Source organism: Nematolebias whitei, chromosome 13 (genome assembly GCF_014905685.2).
Source record: "Nematolebias whitei isolate Nwh7 chromosome 13, NemWhi1, whole genome shotgun sequence".
NCBI classification, from domain to species: domain Eukaryota; kingdom Metazoa; phylum Chordata; class Actinopteri; order Cyprinodontiformes; family Rivulidae; genus Nematolebias; species Nematolebias whitei.
In genome coordinates, this window is record NC_056510.1 from 8,476,133 (window position 1) to 8,495,627 (window position 19,495).

The 19,495-nt window shown below is 40.0% G+C and overlaps 1 protein-coding gene across 1 annotated transcript in view; it reads right to left on the minus strand.

Annotated features, from left to right (window-relative positions):
- Positions 1-19,495, minus strand: part of slc4a3 (solute carrier family 4 member 3) — a 42,341-nt gene that overhangs the window by 1,289 nt on the left and 21,557 nt on the right. Inside the window, exons 9-21 of the mRNA XM_037686845.1 lie at positions 13,906-14,089; positions 13,096-13,201; positions 12,118-12,302; positions 10,922-11,141; positions 10,588-10,803; positions 10,353-10,501; positions 10,079-10,273; positions 7,780-7,971; positions 7,458-7,547; positions 7,211-7,377; positions 5,163-5,416; positions 4,835-5,004; positions 2,357-2,530 (exon numbers count right to left, since the gene is read on the minus strand). Of these exons, the coding sequence (XP_037542773.1) occupies positions 2,357-2,530; positions 4,835-5,004; positions 5,163-5,416; positions 7,211-7,377; positions 7,458-7,547; positions 7,780-7,971; positions 10,079-10,273; positions 10,353-10,501; positions 10,588-10,803; positions 10,922-11,141; positions 12,118-12,302; positions 13,096-13,201; positions 13,906-14,089 (2,302 nt within the window). The remainder of the gene's footprint in view (positions 1-2,356; positions 2,531-4,834; positions 5,005-5,162; positions 5,417-7,210; positions 7,378-7,457; positions 7,548-7,779; positions 7,972-10,078; positions 10,274-10,352; positions 10,502-10,587; positions 10,804-10,921; positions 11,142-12,117; positions 12,303-13,095; positions 13,202-13,905; positions 14,090-19,495) is intronic.

The following is a 19,495-nucleotide window of genomic DNA, read 5'->3' on the forward strand; positions in this document are numbered from 1 at the left end:
GGTTCCTCTCCCTTGTCGACTCCTCCCAGAGTCAGAGGGAGGGTTTTTGCTTGTCTGAGGCAGCACAGTGTGATCGATCTTGGCAAGTGGCGGGAGACATTTTATCCACCACAAGCACGATGGTGGAGCCAGGGGGTGGTCAGTGGTGGCCTTAGTCATTTAAGGAAGCTATGCTTTTAAGGAAGAAAAAAACTAGAAAGCATTATTTGCTCAAATGATAGAGTTGGCCATCTTGTATTTTGCCATGGCAACCCAAGTGTGGATAGGGACCTTTCTTATCCCTAGATGCAGCCACATACCAAAATGGAAATCAGTATCTCACTTATTTTTTCAAGTTATCAAGTGCACAGAACGAACAGGCAGATGGATGGGCGGAGGGTATTTCCAAGTCGGGATAAAGGTAGGGCAGCCGACCTGGGGCCAGAAAGTTGGAGTTCGATCCTCAGCCATTCCCGCACTTCGTGGTGTCTCTGAGCAAGACACCTACCATACTTGCCACCGTACACGTTGCACCGCCGAATAAGTCGCATCAGTCCAAATTTGTCTAATAAAGTGGAAAAATATCATAAATACGTTGCTTCACGGTTTAAGTCACATCTATTATGCGTCACCACTGACCACCCAGAAACGTAGGCCGGTGTTGTGCCAAAAATCGATTGGCTGCCAAATGGCGGAAGCGTGCACGAAAGGACTTTAACAAGAATTTAACAAGATTAACACTTAAAAACTATTATTTATTTGATTGAAATTATAGCCAAAGTGTGTTTCAGTCTAACTTTTCGTTAATAAATGCACTTTCACGGTCAAATCAGCTGCATTTCAAAAGCCGATTTGTGGCTGCGTGAGCGCGCAGAGGGAAGACTCTGTGCATTTCTTCAAAATTTAACAAGATAACCACCTAAAAACAATTATTTGTTTGCTCAGCATTATAGTAAAGGTGTGTCTCAGTTGAACTTTTCCTTAATAAATGCACTTCAGTGGTCAAATCCGCTGCATTTCACGTGGGCGGCGCGGCGAAATGCAGTTGATTTGACATTTGCTCCAGGAGTTCTGGGGGCGAGACAAAGGTGGCTCTGTATGGCAAGCCAAGTGTCTCATTAATAGCCACTTTTACCTATTAATGAGACACTTGGCTTGCCATATGGTTGAGGGCCCTCTAGTGGCTGAAAATGGTAGTGATCAATATTTTCCATGTCAAAATGAATGAAATCGTCAGATCTCAGCCAAAAATCGGGTTATAAATGGGAAAAAACAAATATGTCGCTTCATTGTACAAAGTATAAGTCACAAACATTTGTTAATTTAGGCAAAAGACTGTGACTTATACAGAGAAAATTACGATAATCCCTAAGTGCTCCCAGGGCGCTTACACAGCTGCCCACTGCTCCACCTGGGTGTATCTCATGTGTGATGAGTTAAATGCAGAGAACTAACCTCATTATGGTATGAGAACATACAAAATAATAAAAAGTCTCTTAAGGATTATTCAACGGCGGGACGCTTAATTAGTGAAGAATGGCTCTTTGTTAGTCAACTGCAGCTTAAGTAGTTTATGTTAAAAAGCTAAAAGTGGCTTAGTTAGTTGGCCAACAGATGATTAAAGAATTTACAACAGTGGCTCAGGTATTTAATAAAGAGTGACTCTCTTATTTAGCAAACAGCGGTTTGTTTCATTAACCGAAAATTAATTGCTTAAAAATCCAACAGAAGCTTGCTTAGTTGACCATATTTTAAATTCATTATTTTATATAATTAAAGGTGAATAAACATAATCTCATAACTTGCTGTTAATAATCAGTTCATAAATGTGGATCCAGAAACAAACCCTATCAATAAAAATGTGAAGTTATTAGTTATTATACATGGTTAAACACTTTATATGTATGTCTTCCTCTTCGAGCTGGTTTGGATTCAGTTTAGTCTTTTATTTTACCATTTCCAACATTGAATGAACCCAACACAAACAGTGTTACAGTTGAGAATGAAGATTTTGGCCCAAATAAACTAACACTGGGGATGTTGATACATTTAACCTGACAGCGCTGACATGAAAAGAGTTTAATATAGTGACCCCCGAAACAAATAAATAGCTAGCACCACAAAAATTATGTTTATCTTTCTGAACACAGAAAAAGAAACATTTACATACATTATCAGAAGGTGGATATAAGAATGTCAGTGAAGTTCATCTGCAGCATTCCTTCATAGAGGGCCATCATTTAACAGATAATTAAACATGTCAACGTCTATCTTGTAATAAATTTTCTTTAAAACGGATAAACTGAGGCGGTGTGGGACAAGATGATTGTAGCAAAGTCTCAAACATCCCAGGAATGCTGCTGCTGATGAGACGTACCGCCTGGAGCTCACGTTCCTCAAAAACCCTGGAGAGGATGAGGCGGCGCAGCGGCACCGTCATGATCAGGACGAAGGGGAACGCCAAGGAGACCACGGTGGACTTCACTACCCACAGAGCCACGATGCACGCCAGCTGGATGATGGTGAACATGTTCATCCGCCATGTCTTCACCTGAAACGACGCACAGGACTGGGTTAAACCAGTAAAGCCACAAAGAGATGCAAAAAAAGAATTGAATATGTACACATGGTATAATTATCACCTCCTGCCGAAAGGTTGGAGACAGGCGATAAAGTTTTTGGTCATTTATAAGTGTGTTTATGTGTCTGTCAGATAACAAAACACTTGTGAACCACTTCCTGGATTCTAATGAAATCTGTCGAAAGTAATCAGTGGAGTTCAGTAACAGATTAAATCTAGAAGTCACCAAATGCAAGATGGATGCCACAGCCAACTGACCTTAAAAAACACACACACAAAAAATGGCTGTAATTTGGACAGTTTTATAAATGTAGCACTAAATCTTGCTATAGTTTTAGCTGAGAGTCATTGAAAACCCACTAAGTGTAGAATTGGGCAAATGAGATCGCCACGACACAATGTCAAGGTTTCACCAAAACTGTGTCAAATCTCACCGTAAGATGAGCTGAGTCTAGATCTGTGGCATTAATGGGGTGGGGGGTTATGAATTCCTAATAATAATAATAATAGGCTTTTACTGTGATTAGTTTAATATTTCACAAAATCATCAAACGAGCCAATAGACTCATTTTTTCAAGGGAACAGCATGAAATCCAAAATCGAGTTACCAGATTTAAATGGGTCACCACCACCTAAACACGTGCAGTCGAAATTTAACTGACAGGAACGGCATTTTCTTTAAAATAAATAAATAAATAAGTAAATAAATAAATAAGGCAGTGAGAATGCTGAGCTCGGAAACTGTCTGAATTGATGAAGCTTAAACAAGCAGAACAAAAGCTAAAAGTACCAAAAAGCTCATTAAGATCTAAAAGTAGTAGAATGGTAAAGCTTAAGTAGCAAAAGACTAATGAAAAGCAGTAAACGGCTAGTCAAAAACTAAAAGTATCCAAAGGCTGGCTAAAGGAGCAAAAAATAGCCCAAGATGACAAAAAGAAAAAGTATGATGAATTAGAATAAAAATATATATTTTGAAGGAATTAAAGTGATCCTAATGTATGTTTTTTATGGGGAAATGTTTAGATCTAATTAAATACCATACTTGCCACCGTATAGGTCGCATCAGTCCAAAAATGTCTAATAAAGTAGAAAAAAAACATAAATAGGTCGCATCTATTATGCGTCACCGCTGACCACTCGGAAACATGGGCTGGTGTTGTGCCAAAAATCGATTGGCTGCCAAATGGCGGCTGCGGGCACGTGCACGGGAGGACTTTATCAAGAATTTAACAAGATTAACACTTAAAACAATTATTTGTTTGCTCGAAATTATAGCAAAGGTGCGTCTCAGTCTAACTTTTCCTCAATAAAATGCACTTTGACGGTCAAATCAGCTGCAATTCAAAAATCGATTTGCCGAAGTGGGAGCACGCAGAGGGAAAACTTGCACTGCATTTCGTCAAAATTCAACAAGATAACAGCATAAAAACAATAATTTGTTTGCTTGACATTATAGCAAAGGTGTGTCTCAGTTGAACTTTTCCTTAATAAATGCACTTTAATGGTCAAATCAGCTGCATTTTGCCTGGGCGGTGCGGCAAAATGCAGCTGATTTGATGTTTGCTCCAGGAGTTCCAGAAGGAGAAGGTGGCTCAGTATGGCAAGCCAAGTGCCTCATTAATAGCTACTTTTAACTATTAATGAGCCACTTGGCTTGCCATATTAGTCGAGGGCCCTCTAGCGGCTGAAAAAGGTAGTGTTCAATATTTTCCATGTCAGAATGAATGAAATTGTCTCATCTCAGCCAAAAACTGGGTTATAAATATGGGGGGGAGAAGTAAATTAGTCACCTTGGTGTATAAGTTGCAGTACTTGCAAATTTATGCAAAAAGGTGCGACTTATACAGCAAAAACTACGGTATGTTGAAAAGTGTAAAGTTACAAAAAACAAGTCACAGCACTCATTTTCTGAATGGGCTGAATGCTAAACAAATGAACATATTACAAGGTATGCAGACGTAATTAGATTGCTGACTCAGTATTTACAGATTTAGAAATAAAATAGGAAAAATAAACATCAACAGGAAAAATACTAGCACCAGTTCACACTATGGGCTTTAATGTATGATTTTCCAGTAAACACGTCAAAGTTTAGTTAAAGAAAAGGAGAAATTATATTAACCCCGACCCTTTCTGTGTGTTTCTGTGAAGCCCGTGGGTTTGACGCTCTGTTCTGCCTCCAACTCTTCAGCCTCCCGCTCTCTGTGGTTTCTGTAAATGAATTGAAACTCTGTTTTTACCCGTCTCACCGCTGACGATAGGGCGGAGTGTTACCTTAGTGACGTAGGTGTGGTCAGGGTGGTGCTTGGCAGGGGTGACCATGAGCGTGATGCGCTCGTACAGCTGGATGCCCGTCAGGGAGGTGACCCCCATGTACAGGAAGATACCAAAGAGAACGGCCAGAGGGATGAGGCGCAGCACGTCCGTCATCACGATGGACAACCCTGATGGAGGAAGTGCAACGATTTTAGTGGATTTTAAACAGTAAAATTAAATCTCGTGAAAAAACATCTATAAAAACAAACATCATTTCAGGGTTTGTGTGGAAAAGACTCTGGTTTGACAGCAAAACTCAAAGTTATTATCTCCCGTCTCCTCTTACCAACGAGCACAGCCACCATCAGCCCCGTCAGCCTCTGCTCCTTCACCTCCTGGATCATGGGCTTTTCTCCAGGAGCCGTGGCCTTGCTCATGACGGTGAGCGCGTTGACGTGAGTGACAGAACGGACCGTGGCTGCGGTGAGCCACGGCAGGCCGAACAGCGGGCAAACGGCACCAAGTATGACGATGAGCAGGAGGTCCAGGTGGAAACCCGAGCCCTTGATGAGGCGACGCTCCTTTTTACTGACAATCAGTCTGATGGGGCAGAGAAAACAGGAAACGCAAACCAAACAAAAGCTCAGCGTTTAACAGAACGTTCAAAGTCATTTGCATAAAGGCTGAGATGTTGTATGGAAAATAAGTCAAAACAAAATGCGTTAAACACATACTTTTTCACAACAATGCACAGTAAACTCATGAAATGTTAAAACTAAAAATGTGTGCCTGTAACTTTTAGGGAAAAAAAGGGTAATTTTGAACATGATGGCAACAACACACCTCAAAATAGTTGAGACGGGGCAACAGAAAACTGTAAAAGTCAGTGGTTCGCATTTAAAAGAACAGATGAAGGACCATTTTCTAACAATGTTCAGTCAGGTCATCTGGACGGTTTCTTTTTTCTTTTGCTGAGACGTTTCGTCTTTCACCCAAAGGACTTCTTCAGTCTGAGGAGCCACAAACAAACTGGAATCCTACAAGCACCAACATAATCCCATAGTGTGAAAAATAACAGTTTGCTGTTGATAAGATGGTTTCTGGGGCCCACCCTCTCCCCCATAAACTCCTCTAAGGCAGCCATGCCAAAATGGTTCAAAACACCTAAGTTCATGCTCAGTAATCCAGGTACAAATCCAACAATATTCAGTCAGGTCATCTGGACTGTGTTTTTTTTTTTTTTTTTGCTGAGACATTTCGTCCTTCATCCAAAGGATTTCTTCATTCCAAGAAGCCACAATTTCAGATTTCAAACTGATTCCAGTTTGTTTGTTTGTTTGTGATTCCTTGGACTGAAGAAGTCCTTTGGATGCAGGATGACATGGCTCAGCAAAGAAAAGAAAAAAAGTAACCGTCCAGATGACCTGACTGAACATTGTTGGATTTGTACCCGGATTTTTGAGGATGAACTTTGGGACCATTTTGTAAGTGTCAACAAGTCAGTAAGAGAGCTGGGAATAAAAAAGAACATTTTAGAAGTTGACTCTCTCAGAAGTAAAGATGAGCAGAGGTTCACCAGTCTAAAAATAAAGGAACAATTTCAGAACAATGTTTCTTAACAAATACTACAAAGGAAGTGAATATCTCATCATCTAAAGTTCTTTATACCGTCAAAACATTTCAAGAATCTGGAGAAACGTCTGAAAGTCAATTATGGGTTGTCATTATCTTCAGGCCTTCAGGGGCCACTGCAAGAACAAGTCTGGTTCTGTTCTGGGCTCAGGAACACTTCCACAGATCATCAACTGTAAACACAGTTAATCCACAAAGGCTGCTTAAAGCTCTATCAGGCAAAGAAGAAGCCAGCTGTGAACACCATCCAGAACTGCTGCTGGACCAGAGCTCATTTAAATTGGATTGATGTGAAGTCCAGAACTGTTCTGTGGTCAGAAAAATCTAAATTTGAAATTATGTTAGAAAACCACAGACTTCCGTACTAAAGAGAAGAGGGAATATAGTTTACAAGCCAGCCTCTCTGATTGTATGGGGGTGCATTAGTGACTCTGGCATGGTGTTAACTATACAGAACTATAACTTAACTATACACGTCTGGAAAGATTACCGGTACTTCAATGCAGAAAAGTATCTACAGGTTTTTGAACATCTACTCCCATCCAGTAAAAAATACAGCAAAGAAGATCCAAGACAGTTGAACAACTAGAAGCTTCCATAAGACCAATTTTTTTTTCTTCCAGATCTGTTGCTCTCATTAAATTCAATATTACAATTTTTTTAAAATAAAAATAATACAATTATTCAGTAGTTTTCTTACATTTAACACAACATCCTAATTTTTTTCAGAAATGGTCTTCCAAATAATCATAAGAAACGTACGAAGTGATCTGAGTTTCCATGAAAATGAGAATGAAGACAAGGAGTGCAGGAACAACAGAAGCTCCCATCATCCAGGTTGGAAACGGCTGCTTGTCTCCAAAAGGACTGATCAACCAGCTTCTCTTCTCTGGAGATGTGACTGAAAAGCCTGAAGGGACATTGAGTTTCTAAAAGAAAAGAATCGTCATGTTTAAGTCCAGGAACATGTGTATAAAATGCACCTGAATGCTCCTGAGAGTGAAGCTACCTGTGTGTAGGTGTCAGTGATGCTGTAATCGAGCAGAACGGAAACTAAGATGGAGATGGGGATGCCAAAGTCACCAATAATTCTTCTGGCCTGAGAAGAGTGAGAAACCTTAATGTTAAACTGTACAGTTAAAACGCTCAGAATTCAAAGTAGGTTTTTATATCCAATCAAACTTTAAAACATGCACCTTGAAAAAAAAGATTAGGAATTTGAAGAACTTTTCGTTCAATTTTGTCAGAAACATCTAAATTTTACATTGTGCTTCCAAATAAAATCTCCACAGAAAGCGCAAATTTAACAGTTTAAAAAAAAAGAACATTACCTTGCCGCCTAAGAAACGGCTGTTTCTGAACTTCCGTAGGAAGAATGCGACTAAGAACGTGCCCATCATAAGAACCAGTGACAGCAGAGCTGTGTTGGGCTGGTTGAGGACCTGAACGTCAAAATCCTGAAATGCATTAGCTGTGCTGGAGTCGGTGGGGTACACCGCCAACAGAGGATGCTCCTTGAACACCTGCAAACAAAACAGTCTCACTACCGATGGCTTCTATAGATACAGCAACAGAGACAATTGGGAAAATAAAACTCCAATGAAAAGCAGCACAGTGGTGCAACTGGTAGAGCTGCTGCCTCTCAGCGAGCAGGTCCCGGGTTCAAATCCCGATCCGGGGGCCTTTCTGGGTGGAGTTTGCATGTTCTCTCCGTGCATGGTGGGATTTCTCCAGGTACTCCGGTTTCCTCTCAGAGACCCAAAACATGCATGTTAGGCTGATTGGTAACTCTAAATTGTCCCTAGATTTGAGTTAGAGTGATCGCACTCTGCCCTCTGAGGGTATTTCAGAGAAGACAATACATTTACAGCAGTGACAGGAGAAACAATACCAAAATACTTTGTAACAGCCAATATGCATATTACTGTTGTAGTACTTTTTTAACACCACACGTTGGCGCCTACTTTATTTGATATGTCATAAGTCATTGTAGAAGTCAAAAGTGTTACTGGGAGCTTTACATTGTGTACAAATTTAGCTGCTCCGCTCAGCCTCAGTAACGAGTGGTGAAGGATATACATACTATAAGGGACTGTACTCCATACACATGTATGAATAATAGACTTAACGCCGTGGAGACCTGGCATCGTATGGTTTTCTAAGTTTTGTAATAAAGCGCAAGTAGGAGTCAACATTCTGTCGCTCTCTTCTAAGCTACGCCGGAGCACATGTTGTTAATGCTAAGCTAGCTCTCCTTCTACGTACCATCACATTACAACATATGTTTTGATATACAGTAGTCCCTCACTACTTCGCGGTTCGACTTTTGCGGACTTGCTCTTTCGTGTTTTTTCAACGTAAGGTTGTACACGACACACGATTGTCAATTTTAATAATACTCACATGATTGGGATGGAACAGGATAAAAAGTTAATGAAAAATAATACTTCAGACAGGTGCCACCATTTGGTAGTTTGCTTTCAATAAGCTTATACTGTAACACAAGTCAAAAGAACTACACTTCCCAGAAGTCAACAGTGCGTCCGGCCGCTGCTTTCTGACAAAATGGAGAGATAGTTTTGCAACGCAAAATCAGAAGTAATGATCTATTAAGCTCACAAAACTAGCAGGAAAGTCGCAAATAATCTTGAAGCTGTCTGAAGTTCAATTATCCACGCGCACATCAACCTGGATGGGGCGATGGGCTTTGTCACTGCAGGGTAGGTCTGTACCTGAACCTGAACCGAGCCCAAACAGAACCCAGTTCTGGGCTGCAGAGCTGGTGAGTACCCATATAAAATGTTGCAGTACTGTACAGTATATGTATGTTGCAGTGGTGTAGTCTATAATTTTTTGTGGGTATACTGTGCTTAAACCAAAGTACAACGTAATCGTCAATTTATTTTGATTTTTAAGCATATTGAACATTTTCAAATTTCTTTGATGCCTATATTGGAATAAATGAATAACAAACTTTGTACAACAATTGGCTTTGTATTAAAAAACATGTTAGACAATTTTTAAAACAGTATCAAAGCAAAGTGCTGCATACTAATACACTGTTACGGAAGCGTTTAACTGCTGTTTAACGTATCAATGATATGTGCCTAATGATATGGCATGTATCATTGGGCACTTTTAAGTGGGTATACTGAAATTCTTTAGCTTTTCTAGTGGATATACTCCGTATTCCCGAGTATCACATAGACTACACCACTGGTATGTTGCTAAAATTACGTAGGTTTAAGAGTTTAGGTCATTGCAAGAGTGTGCAAAGTGTTTATAAAGCCTTAAAACATATATAAATACTAAAATAAATGTAGCATTCCTACTTCATGCTTTTTCACCTTCTGGAATGTAACCCCCATGATAAACTGGAAACTACTGTATAAATTGTGTAAGAAATTTGGCAGAAAGAAGTATGGATGGTTTAAGTTTGTGAGTGACATCATCACATTCAAGTTGAACATTTTGTGGAAAAATCTCTATACATCAACAAACTATAAACTATAATTGTGTAAAAACCGTTAAACATATCAAAATTACAATTTACTCATGTAAAGTCGAATTTTTGTTACTAGTAAATAAAAAAAAACACATATTAGAAGTTGCAGTAAAATGAGTTGTTACCTTGACGAGCTTAGAAAAAGTCTCGTAGATAAAAATGAGAGAAATGAGGAAAGCAAAAATCTCCTGGGTAAAAGGAGAGATGTAGCGCACAAGAAAGCTTCCTTCTGAAGCCACAATCACCAAGACGATGACGACGAGCCAGAAACCGATCCAAACTCGTCCCGTCAGGTACTCGAAGTTATAGGCCTGACAGAACTGAGAGGTAAGACATTTTAGAGACCTGGTCTAAGGTGACGAGCAGCAAATAAGGTACAGTTCACGTTCTGATGAGCACCTTGTAGAAGGCTTCTTCAAAAACCAGCAAAGGTCCAGAGAAACCAATGATGAGAAGAGGCTGACCAGCAAACAGAGAGAAGATGACTCCAAGGGTGGCAGTTGAAACAATGAGCTCAGTCACACCCATCAGGCCCTCAGTTTTCTCTCCTGTGTGGAAGAAACACCACAGGTAACTCAGACCATCAACCAACATAAGCTTTGCCTTGTTATTGACATGAATGGTTCTGGTTTACCCAGCAGGCCTCCAAAGGTGATAGTAGGTGACAGAGCAGCAAAATAAATAAAGATGACAGCAGCAATACACTGCATATCCAGAGCGTCTTTCAAATCACTGACATAGTGTGGATAGCGCCGGCGAATGTCGTGGATCAGGCCTCCAAATGGGACACCTGAGCGCTGTAAAGGGTCCACCTCTTGCTCGCCTTCCTCCTCCTCCTCTGGAATCACTTCTGAAAGGGAGGGGTATTATCATAGGCTTCATGAGAACTGAGAAAACCAAATTATGTAAGTTTCTAAACCTCATACAGCTGGAAGGTACTTCCAATTCTTCCTCTTGGGAGGCAGTACCTTTGATGTCCTGTTCCACTGCAGACACAGGGTGGTACTTCTTCCCTTCTCGTTCTTTTCTCTTGCGCAGCAGCTGTTTCTGGAAGTCAGCCACTGTCTTCAGCAGGTCTTTGCCCTCCACATCTGAAGGCGGAATGACGATGCTGCAGTCCAAGAATTCATTAATGCCATTCAAGAGGTCCTGCCTGTCGTCAGCAAAGTAGGCCACCTCATGAAAGTTCTACAACAAAACAGAAGACGGTCTGAGAAAGAAAATCAAAACAACTGACCATTTAACCTAAAAATCAAAGTTATTTTTGCTTAGGGTGTGTTTGCTTTGGTACCGACCCCAAAAGTAGTCTTGACTTGGGGTCAGTACCAAAGCACTTGGTCAGTACTTGGGGCTTAGGATGTGTGAGAGAAGTGGTGTGTGCTCTATTCAGCCTGAATAATAGTAGCTGTTAGTTAGATGATTCTGCGGAGTGTGAATATCCAATATCCAACCCTAAACCAACTTCACTGTGGTCTCTATTCACACAAGGAGAGCTGTTGGTCAGCCTACTTGTTGTGCCATGCTCTCTAAAATAGTTATTGAATCAAATGTCTACGTATGTTGGTAAACGTTTGTTTAACAACCTGTTAAAATACACCAGAATGTAGGAAATTGCATCTAATTTATTTAAAAATTCTGGGGGAGGACCCCCAGACACCCGCACCAGTGTGTCCCCACCACATTACAAATGCTTCTGATACAGATGACGACAGATCTAGTGGTGGTACAAATGTGTATCAAGTTTGCTTAAATTATCTTGAGTGGAGTAGAAGCAAAGAGCAAAGAGCTTGTTTTAATGTTCACCCTGATTTGTGACCTTGACCCAGGTGCTGGTGTGAGAAAAAAGTGTACAGGACACTCCATGTAGTGATTATGCTTATGTGTATGGAATTTTATTAAATTATCTTGAGAGGATCAGAATTTATGGGACGGACAAGAAAAAGTTTACAGATGTATGGACAGACGGAGACCATATCATTATTGGACTGGCATAAAAAACTGTTTACTAATGACAGCCTAGCTTATTGAAGATGTGTCCTTTTCGCAGGAAAATATTCAATTGCTTCAATTGCGTCATGTAAATGTAAAGATGTCACGCAAAATGCAGCATCAGAGCTAACCCTGGAAAATGGTGATGGGCCTTAGTACACAAGTTCATATGTACCTTGTCAGACATGAGAGTGGCGAAGGAGCGTCCAATCTCATGGTAGTCCACATTAGACTGGCTGGGTCCGAGCAAGACAAAAATAAATCGAACCGGAACAGGAACCTCAAGTACAGACTCTAGGAGGACAGCTTCACTCAGCCTTACAAAGGCCATGGCTGGCTGCTCCAGAAATTCAACACAACCTGAAAAGAAAAACACCAAATTTTAAAAAAGTTTCACCATAACCCATTAAACAACAGTAACTAAACCAAAATGACCCTTGGGACCTTAGTTTTAAAACTGAGGTCTCGTAAGTCATTTTGACCGAAGGGCAGCAGGAGGATAAACAGCTACAATCTCAAAACTTTCATAGATTTCATTAAAAAAAACAACAGTTTTTAAAAATGTTACTGTGATGTCAGTTTTGCATCCCCTGGTTTTTCTGGCAGAGATGTTCTGATATGACTGCAGGGAGTGCCACACCTGCACAGGAGGTGCTACAACTAGCTGCTGCTGATGATGATGTTTGTGCTTTTACGTAACTGTGTAATAGGAATGTACAGTAGGGGTTTCTAAGCTAGCTTCTGTATGAAACTCTGTGAAATGTTCTGGTCTGAAGCTGTTTTTTTGGACAGTAGGAATCCCCTTTGGTCTTGTCCTTGCTTGGACTAGCCATTAACTCATCAGTCTGATCAGAATGAAACAATCCTTCAAACTTAGGTCAGTTAAGGAGTTATCTGCAACATTGTTTGTACTGTATCTTCAGAACTACACCTCTAAAAATCAGATTTGTTTTCCCCAAAGAAACAAAGAATTAAAGAAAAGGTATAAAACCTGCTGGTGAAGTTTCTCAGTCGTCTAGGTCATGGTCAATCGAAAAAAGGAAAAAAAAAAATACTGGACTTCTATTCTGAATGGAAATCCAGTTGTTTTGTTTTTAATGATTTTGGACAGACATAAAACCTCTTCCAGATTTACCTCATCTCTTGAGCTTACCAACTAAAACAATGACAGCTTCTGCGTCTTTAGGAATCTTGGCGAGCAGCTTCAGGGATCTGGCTGCAGCCGGGTGATGCTCGGGAGGCAGAGGGTGGAGAGATTTCTTGGAGGACAAACACAAAGATTACTCACTTTACTGGCCGGACTTATGTGATGTTACACAATAACAGGGCATTAGACCGAATAATGTGAAATTTATGTATATTCTGTCTTTACAGTTTATATTAAACAACACAGATGTACAATGTTTCGTTTAAAGAGTGTTTTAATAGTGTGGTTTAATGTTGCCAAAGTTTGAAGCCAGGAGGGACATTAAGTTTTCACAGTTAGCATATCAAGAAGTTTTAACCAGAAGCACCTGTGGGCTGAGAATGAGAGTGTAATTCAACACATGTGGCACGGGGAGGCTCGCTGTCTCCAACTTCAAGAAGTACCTACACATCTGACCTCATGGCGTGCCGTTTCAAAGACCAAACCAAGAGCCTTGGGCATTACTTCAAGAGTTTTATCTAATCATAATAAAGTGTATGCTAACTGGGGATATTTAAACATTAATGCAAGCCATAAATTAGAACAAGACAGATCAGAATGACTTTTATCTCTGTCCATTTAGATTCCTGAGTTCAATTTTCTTGGTGCACTTTTGTCAAAAGTGGTTAATCACCATCTTCAGCGTTGTCAACACATGCAGTGTTCGCTGACCGCAGCGCTTCATCTACGTCACTGCTTTTAAACACCCAGGCTCGTTATTTCCAGATTCCCGTCGAGAAGCTTCTTGAGAATATGAATATAAAATAGAAATCGTACAAACAGGCTGACAAACACGTCTTGTTTGGGGTCGTATACTGGTCCTTTGCCATCGTGGTGCTCGTCGTTCTCTTCCATCACCAGCGGCACGTTGGTGTCCTGGACGTGGTTGTGGTTGAAGCTGCCATGAAGGCTACCGGATGAGTGGTGACGGTGGAAACGATGCTTCAGATCACTCGGATGGCTGTGAACAAAAACCAAACAAGCATTGGCTTTTATGGTCTGCCTGCAAGCTTTTTAAAGTGAAAGGTGTAGCCCAAAACATCTAATGTTCAACAAGAACGTTATTGCTATAATGTAGTTTCCAGACTCAGCTAGCATTAGGGTTGGGTTGATTTTTTTTTTTTTACCCTCATGTAATTAAGTCCCATTCAGTTTTTTTAAGTGAAGATGGACTGATTATTTGGCCAACATAATAAAATGGCCATTATTGGCAAATTTTAAGAAAATATGCCATATAAGTTATGGCATGGCCAATATACCATGCCTTAACCGATTACCAAGTAGGAATGCAAACTACGACAGATGCTGCTACAACCAACTTACTGTAGCCATAAGTTAATTATCCGTCCATCCATTCATTATCTTTTACCCGCTTCTTCCATTTTTGGGTCACGGGGGTCTCTGGTGCCCATGTCCAGCAATCACTGTGCGAGGGACGGGGTACACCCTGGACAGGTCTCCAGTGCATCACAGGGACACATAGAGACAAATGAGACAAACAACCATTCACTCTCTCACTCACACCTAGGGACAATTTAGAGTTACCAATCAGCCTAACATGCATGTTTTTGGTTTATGGGAGGTATTCGGAGTACCCAGAGAAAATCCACTCATGCACGGAGAGAACATGCAAACGCCATCCAGAAAGGCCCCCGGATGGGATTTGATTCTGTAATCTTCTCGCTGAGAAGAGGCTGATTTACCAACTGCACCACCGTGCTGCCAAGTTAAATGGCAAATGAACTGCACTCATCAAGACACTCAAAGCACTTTACACAACAATCTGTGCCCTCATTTACCCATTCCTACAGCACTCTCCTAGATCTCTACACAGATTAATCAGCGCTTTAGATCACATTCATACACCGATGGGACACACATCAGAAGGAATGAGGGGTTCAGGGTCTTGCCCAAGAACATTTCAGCATGCAACTGCCGGTGGAATCGAGCATGATGACTGCTCTAACCCAGTGTTTTTCAAAGTGGGGGCCGCGGCCCCCTAGGGGGCCACCAGGGGGTGCTAAAGGGCCCCCAGGAAGCTGAAGAGAAGAAGATTTTAAAAAGCAAAAATAAAAAATAGTAGTAATAATAATAAAAAAAATTACCCACTAGGACAATCTGTAGCTGTCATTTCCAGATAAACACAGTTGAGAGAGAGGTTAGATTTCTTTTGTTTTCTTCTGGTCAACAGTTTATTAAAAAGTTGTTGGGGGGGTTCAGTAGGAATATTATACAGTGTTTAAAATATGTTAGTTAATAACATTTTTATGCTCAGCAGCTGTAATAATTAATTTAATATAGTGAATAAAAGTTAAAACATTCTAAAAGTTGATGTTTCTTTACATATTTTGTAGCATTGTTTGTGAGTGTGCGAGTGGGGCCTTGGCCAGAAGCTAATGCTTTTTTTTGGGGGGGGTGGGGGGGGGCATGGCATGTAAAACTTTGGGAACCCCTGCTCTAACCACTCAGCCACAGCTGCTCCATAAGTTAGGCAATTATATTATTATTTTTGTTCTATGGGAAATATGCATATTGGTCAAAAATAAAACTTGTGTTATGTATTAGCCCTGATTTCTAAAAATCAGCATTAACCATAAAGAACTCATACTGGTCAACCTCTACTTTTAATTCACAATTTTATTTATTAATAATCCCAGTTCTGGTGCTCAAACAATAATATCTTGTGCGCAGCAGAAACATGTCTGATATGCAGCAACCCTTGTTAGGTACAACAGACTATCTAGTGCATTATCCATTTGGAAAGTGGATAAAAATATTTATTTGATCTCAATTTAAATTTTGAATGTTAAGTCTACATTTGTACGATTTATTTTATCTTCAGAGTGTTTGAATGACCCTATCAGGAAAATAAAAGTGTTTTTAAGAATCATCTTCTGTAAACATTCTTTATAGTATTTTTTTAAAACCACACAATTCTAATTGAAATCGAACACATTGTAAAAACGCAGACATGAACATACAGCAGAAAGAAAAAAAAAAAAAACTTTGTAGGGTGTTCATCGTTTGTGGCATCAACTTCCAGGTTCTGGTGCGGTCACTAACAATCACGTATGCCGATGATACAGATCAGTCCAGATAACCACGCCCACTGGATGTTTTAACCCACAGCTATTGGTAGAGTTAGGGTTGGAGTTAGGAAAAAAACTGCTTTTTGATAACAGACCTGAAGCAATGTCTCATATCCAACAATCAATGTTGCATTCTTACATGTGTTTCTTGCATAATTGTATTTAGCCTAAAGAACTAAAAAAAAAAAACCCCAAAAAAAACTTCCTAACTGCTAAAAAAAGCAAATTTTTGAGATGTTCAGGGAAATCAATTACTATTACCATTAAAAAAAAGTATGCAAATGAACTAAAAAGCATAATTTTTTATTTATATTTTATTGGAATAAAAACTGATACTCTGGACATCTCAATATACTACCCAGCACTTGTTGACTAATTTATATTTTGTTGGTAAATCAATCTGTTCGTGCTCTGCTGTGAGCATGTGCAGATATTAACCCCTATTGACAAAATGTCAATAAAAACACGGATAATTTCTGCACATCTGATGATAAGCTCATTGCATTCCCTCCTGAGAGAAATATTACCCACTAGCTGGGTTTTCAGTAGTTTCATTACACCGCTGTGAAGTCCACCGGTGACATCATCTCACTTATGAGGTCCACATGGTCCCGTAAGGCTCTGCCTCGAATTGGATGTGACAGCGCCCCGAGACAAAAGAACGAGGTGTCTCACTGATGTCAGTCATGCTCAAGATGTCTCCAAAGGACACTTAAAGTGCCATGACTAAGAGATGAGCTCAGCTTTAGCAGCACCTAAATGTGTCTCGGTCCAAGTCGTAAATCTGATCACTCGGGCTGGTGCCGACTCTAATGACAGAGTTTGCTTTTCCCTGGAGGAGCAGCCTATGTCACACGGGGAATTTATGGAAAGACGATGGCCGGCTGCAACCAGCGTGCTCTGGCTAGTTTCTTTTATGTCCATCTGTGGTGTCGCTTTGTGAGCATGTGTGAAAACGCCATTGTGCGCTGATCGGGGTTGATTCAAACGCAGCCCGTCAAGTTGTAATACAAATGGCTAAAAACCAACAATTGAGTGTTACACCAGCATTTAAACAATATTAGTCTTATAAACCGTAGCCTGTAGCATTCGCACTGAACAGCTCCCATGGATCAAAGAGATCTTTATGGTTTTATTAGAAGCTGACAAATCTGGACCCATTTAGACATTTAGGTCTGTGTTGTATATTTTGTTCACATCTGAGAGTGCAACAGTACCACAAATTATCATGTTAGCACGCTCACATGTTTACAGCTCAAAACCAACCTGATGATTAACAAACAGGTGCATCATTAATTTCTGCCACATCTAGTCTGTTAACTCACAGTAAACTAAGATACAGAAAACACAACATACGTTGTATTGGCCATTAAGCCTAAAAACTGCCTGAAACTTCAACATCTGTCAACTTTCTTCTCTAAAGTGTGACAGTAAATTCACACTTCCTTTTCTAAGACTCTGGGCTAAAAAAAAAAGGCAGACGTTGAATCTTGTAAATTGTAGAAGAAGAGTAAAATGACTCAAGATCTAAAAAAAAAAAAAAAAATACAAAAAACTGCTGCCACTGGCTCATTGCAGTTACCATGGTAACCTCACATCTGTGTCTGTCATTCCCTGACAGCACATTCAATAAGACGGACGGGCAGAAACAGAGAGCAGAAACTGAACCTCAAACAGACTCTGTGCAAAATGTTAAGTCACATTGAAGATGTGACTTAACATTTGACTTCACAAGTCCTTCATCCAAAAGATTTGTGACGTCCATTGGATGAAACGTCTCAACAAATAAAGAAACTGTCCAGATGACCTCACTGAACTTTGTTGGATTTTCTACCTGGATTACTGAGCATGAGCTTTGATGTTTTGAATCACTTAGGCTATGGCTGCCTCGGAGGATTTGACAGGGGAGAGGGCAGGCCCCAGAAATCATTTTTAGTTGGGGGAGTGGTGGTGCAGAGGTTAGAGAAGGTGGGCTTGTGATCGGAAGATAGCCGGTTCAAGCCCCAGTACCAACAACATCAAAAAATGTGGGTGGGGTAGGTGAAGCACCTGTCCCCACCCTCATTCACCCCACTCTTGGCCCATGAGCAAGGCCCTTAACCCCCATCTGCTCCCTAAACAGGTCTCTCTTGAAAATGAGTTCTCGTGGCTCAATGAGACTACCTGTATAAATAAAGGTTAAATTGAAAATAAATAAATAAAAATATTACCAGCCAACTGGTAGGCCCACTATGTGAGTGTGCTGTTTGTGGGACACAGTTTGTTGTGACTCCTGGATTTTTTAGTTTCTATACTGTTTTATGTACCAAATATGACAAGCTAAATAAAAACAGTCCCATTAAGTCCTTGAGTAGAAAATTCAGAGCTCAAATAAATATAATATTGAGAAGTGTATGAGTGTGGTGGGATTACTTTCTACATTATGGGAGGGGATTGGGGAGAAAACCAAAAGTCTTATAACAGTGAGAGACTCACTGGATTAAAAACACAAACACCTATGTTTTGGCATACACACTATATAAAAGGTGTAAAGACTTTGAGAATAAAGAGTTTGCCAATAATTTGGAAAATTTTGGCAGCTCACAAGTTAAAATGTGCAACATCAGGAAGTTTTATATTCAGTGATAACTTTTTTTTTTTAATTACAAAACCTAAAATGATCATTTGTAAAAACTTGGAACGTTATCAAAATACCAGTTCAGTCATGTGAAGCCCAACTTTCCGTAACCCGTCCAAACTTTGAACGATGTTTCTGCTGTGAAGTCTGCCTGACCTGCAGAGTTCCAAACATTGTTGTAACATTGTATCAATCCAAACTTGTTCATCAAAGTTCCATCGTTGTCAACAGGGAAACTTATTGCAGTTTTTAGATCAATTTGTCCACATCATCCACCGTCCAACTTCTGTTTATTTGTATGCGTTTTTCAAAGCTCGCGGTCGGAGATGCAATCAAATAAATGATGACAAAAACAAGAATAACCACCAAATAACATTCCAGATGTTTCATTTTCACTAAGATTAAAAATGAAGTTTGATAAAACTCGCTGTGCTTTTTCACCCTTGGATAATTCAACAAGATTGCTGCCTTTTAGATAACGTTATTTGTGTTATGTAAGAACAATCGTTAACTCACTAATCCAGTGGTCGGGTCAGTTTAGACGACTCGTTTCTTTGAAGCACCGATCTATAAGTTGAGGCCATTGTAGAAAACTATGTCACATACCACCATAAGATATGTTTTATTGAAAATGATTCTGGAAATAGAAAGCAGCTCAAAT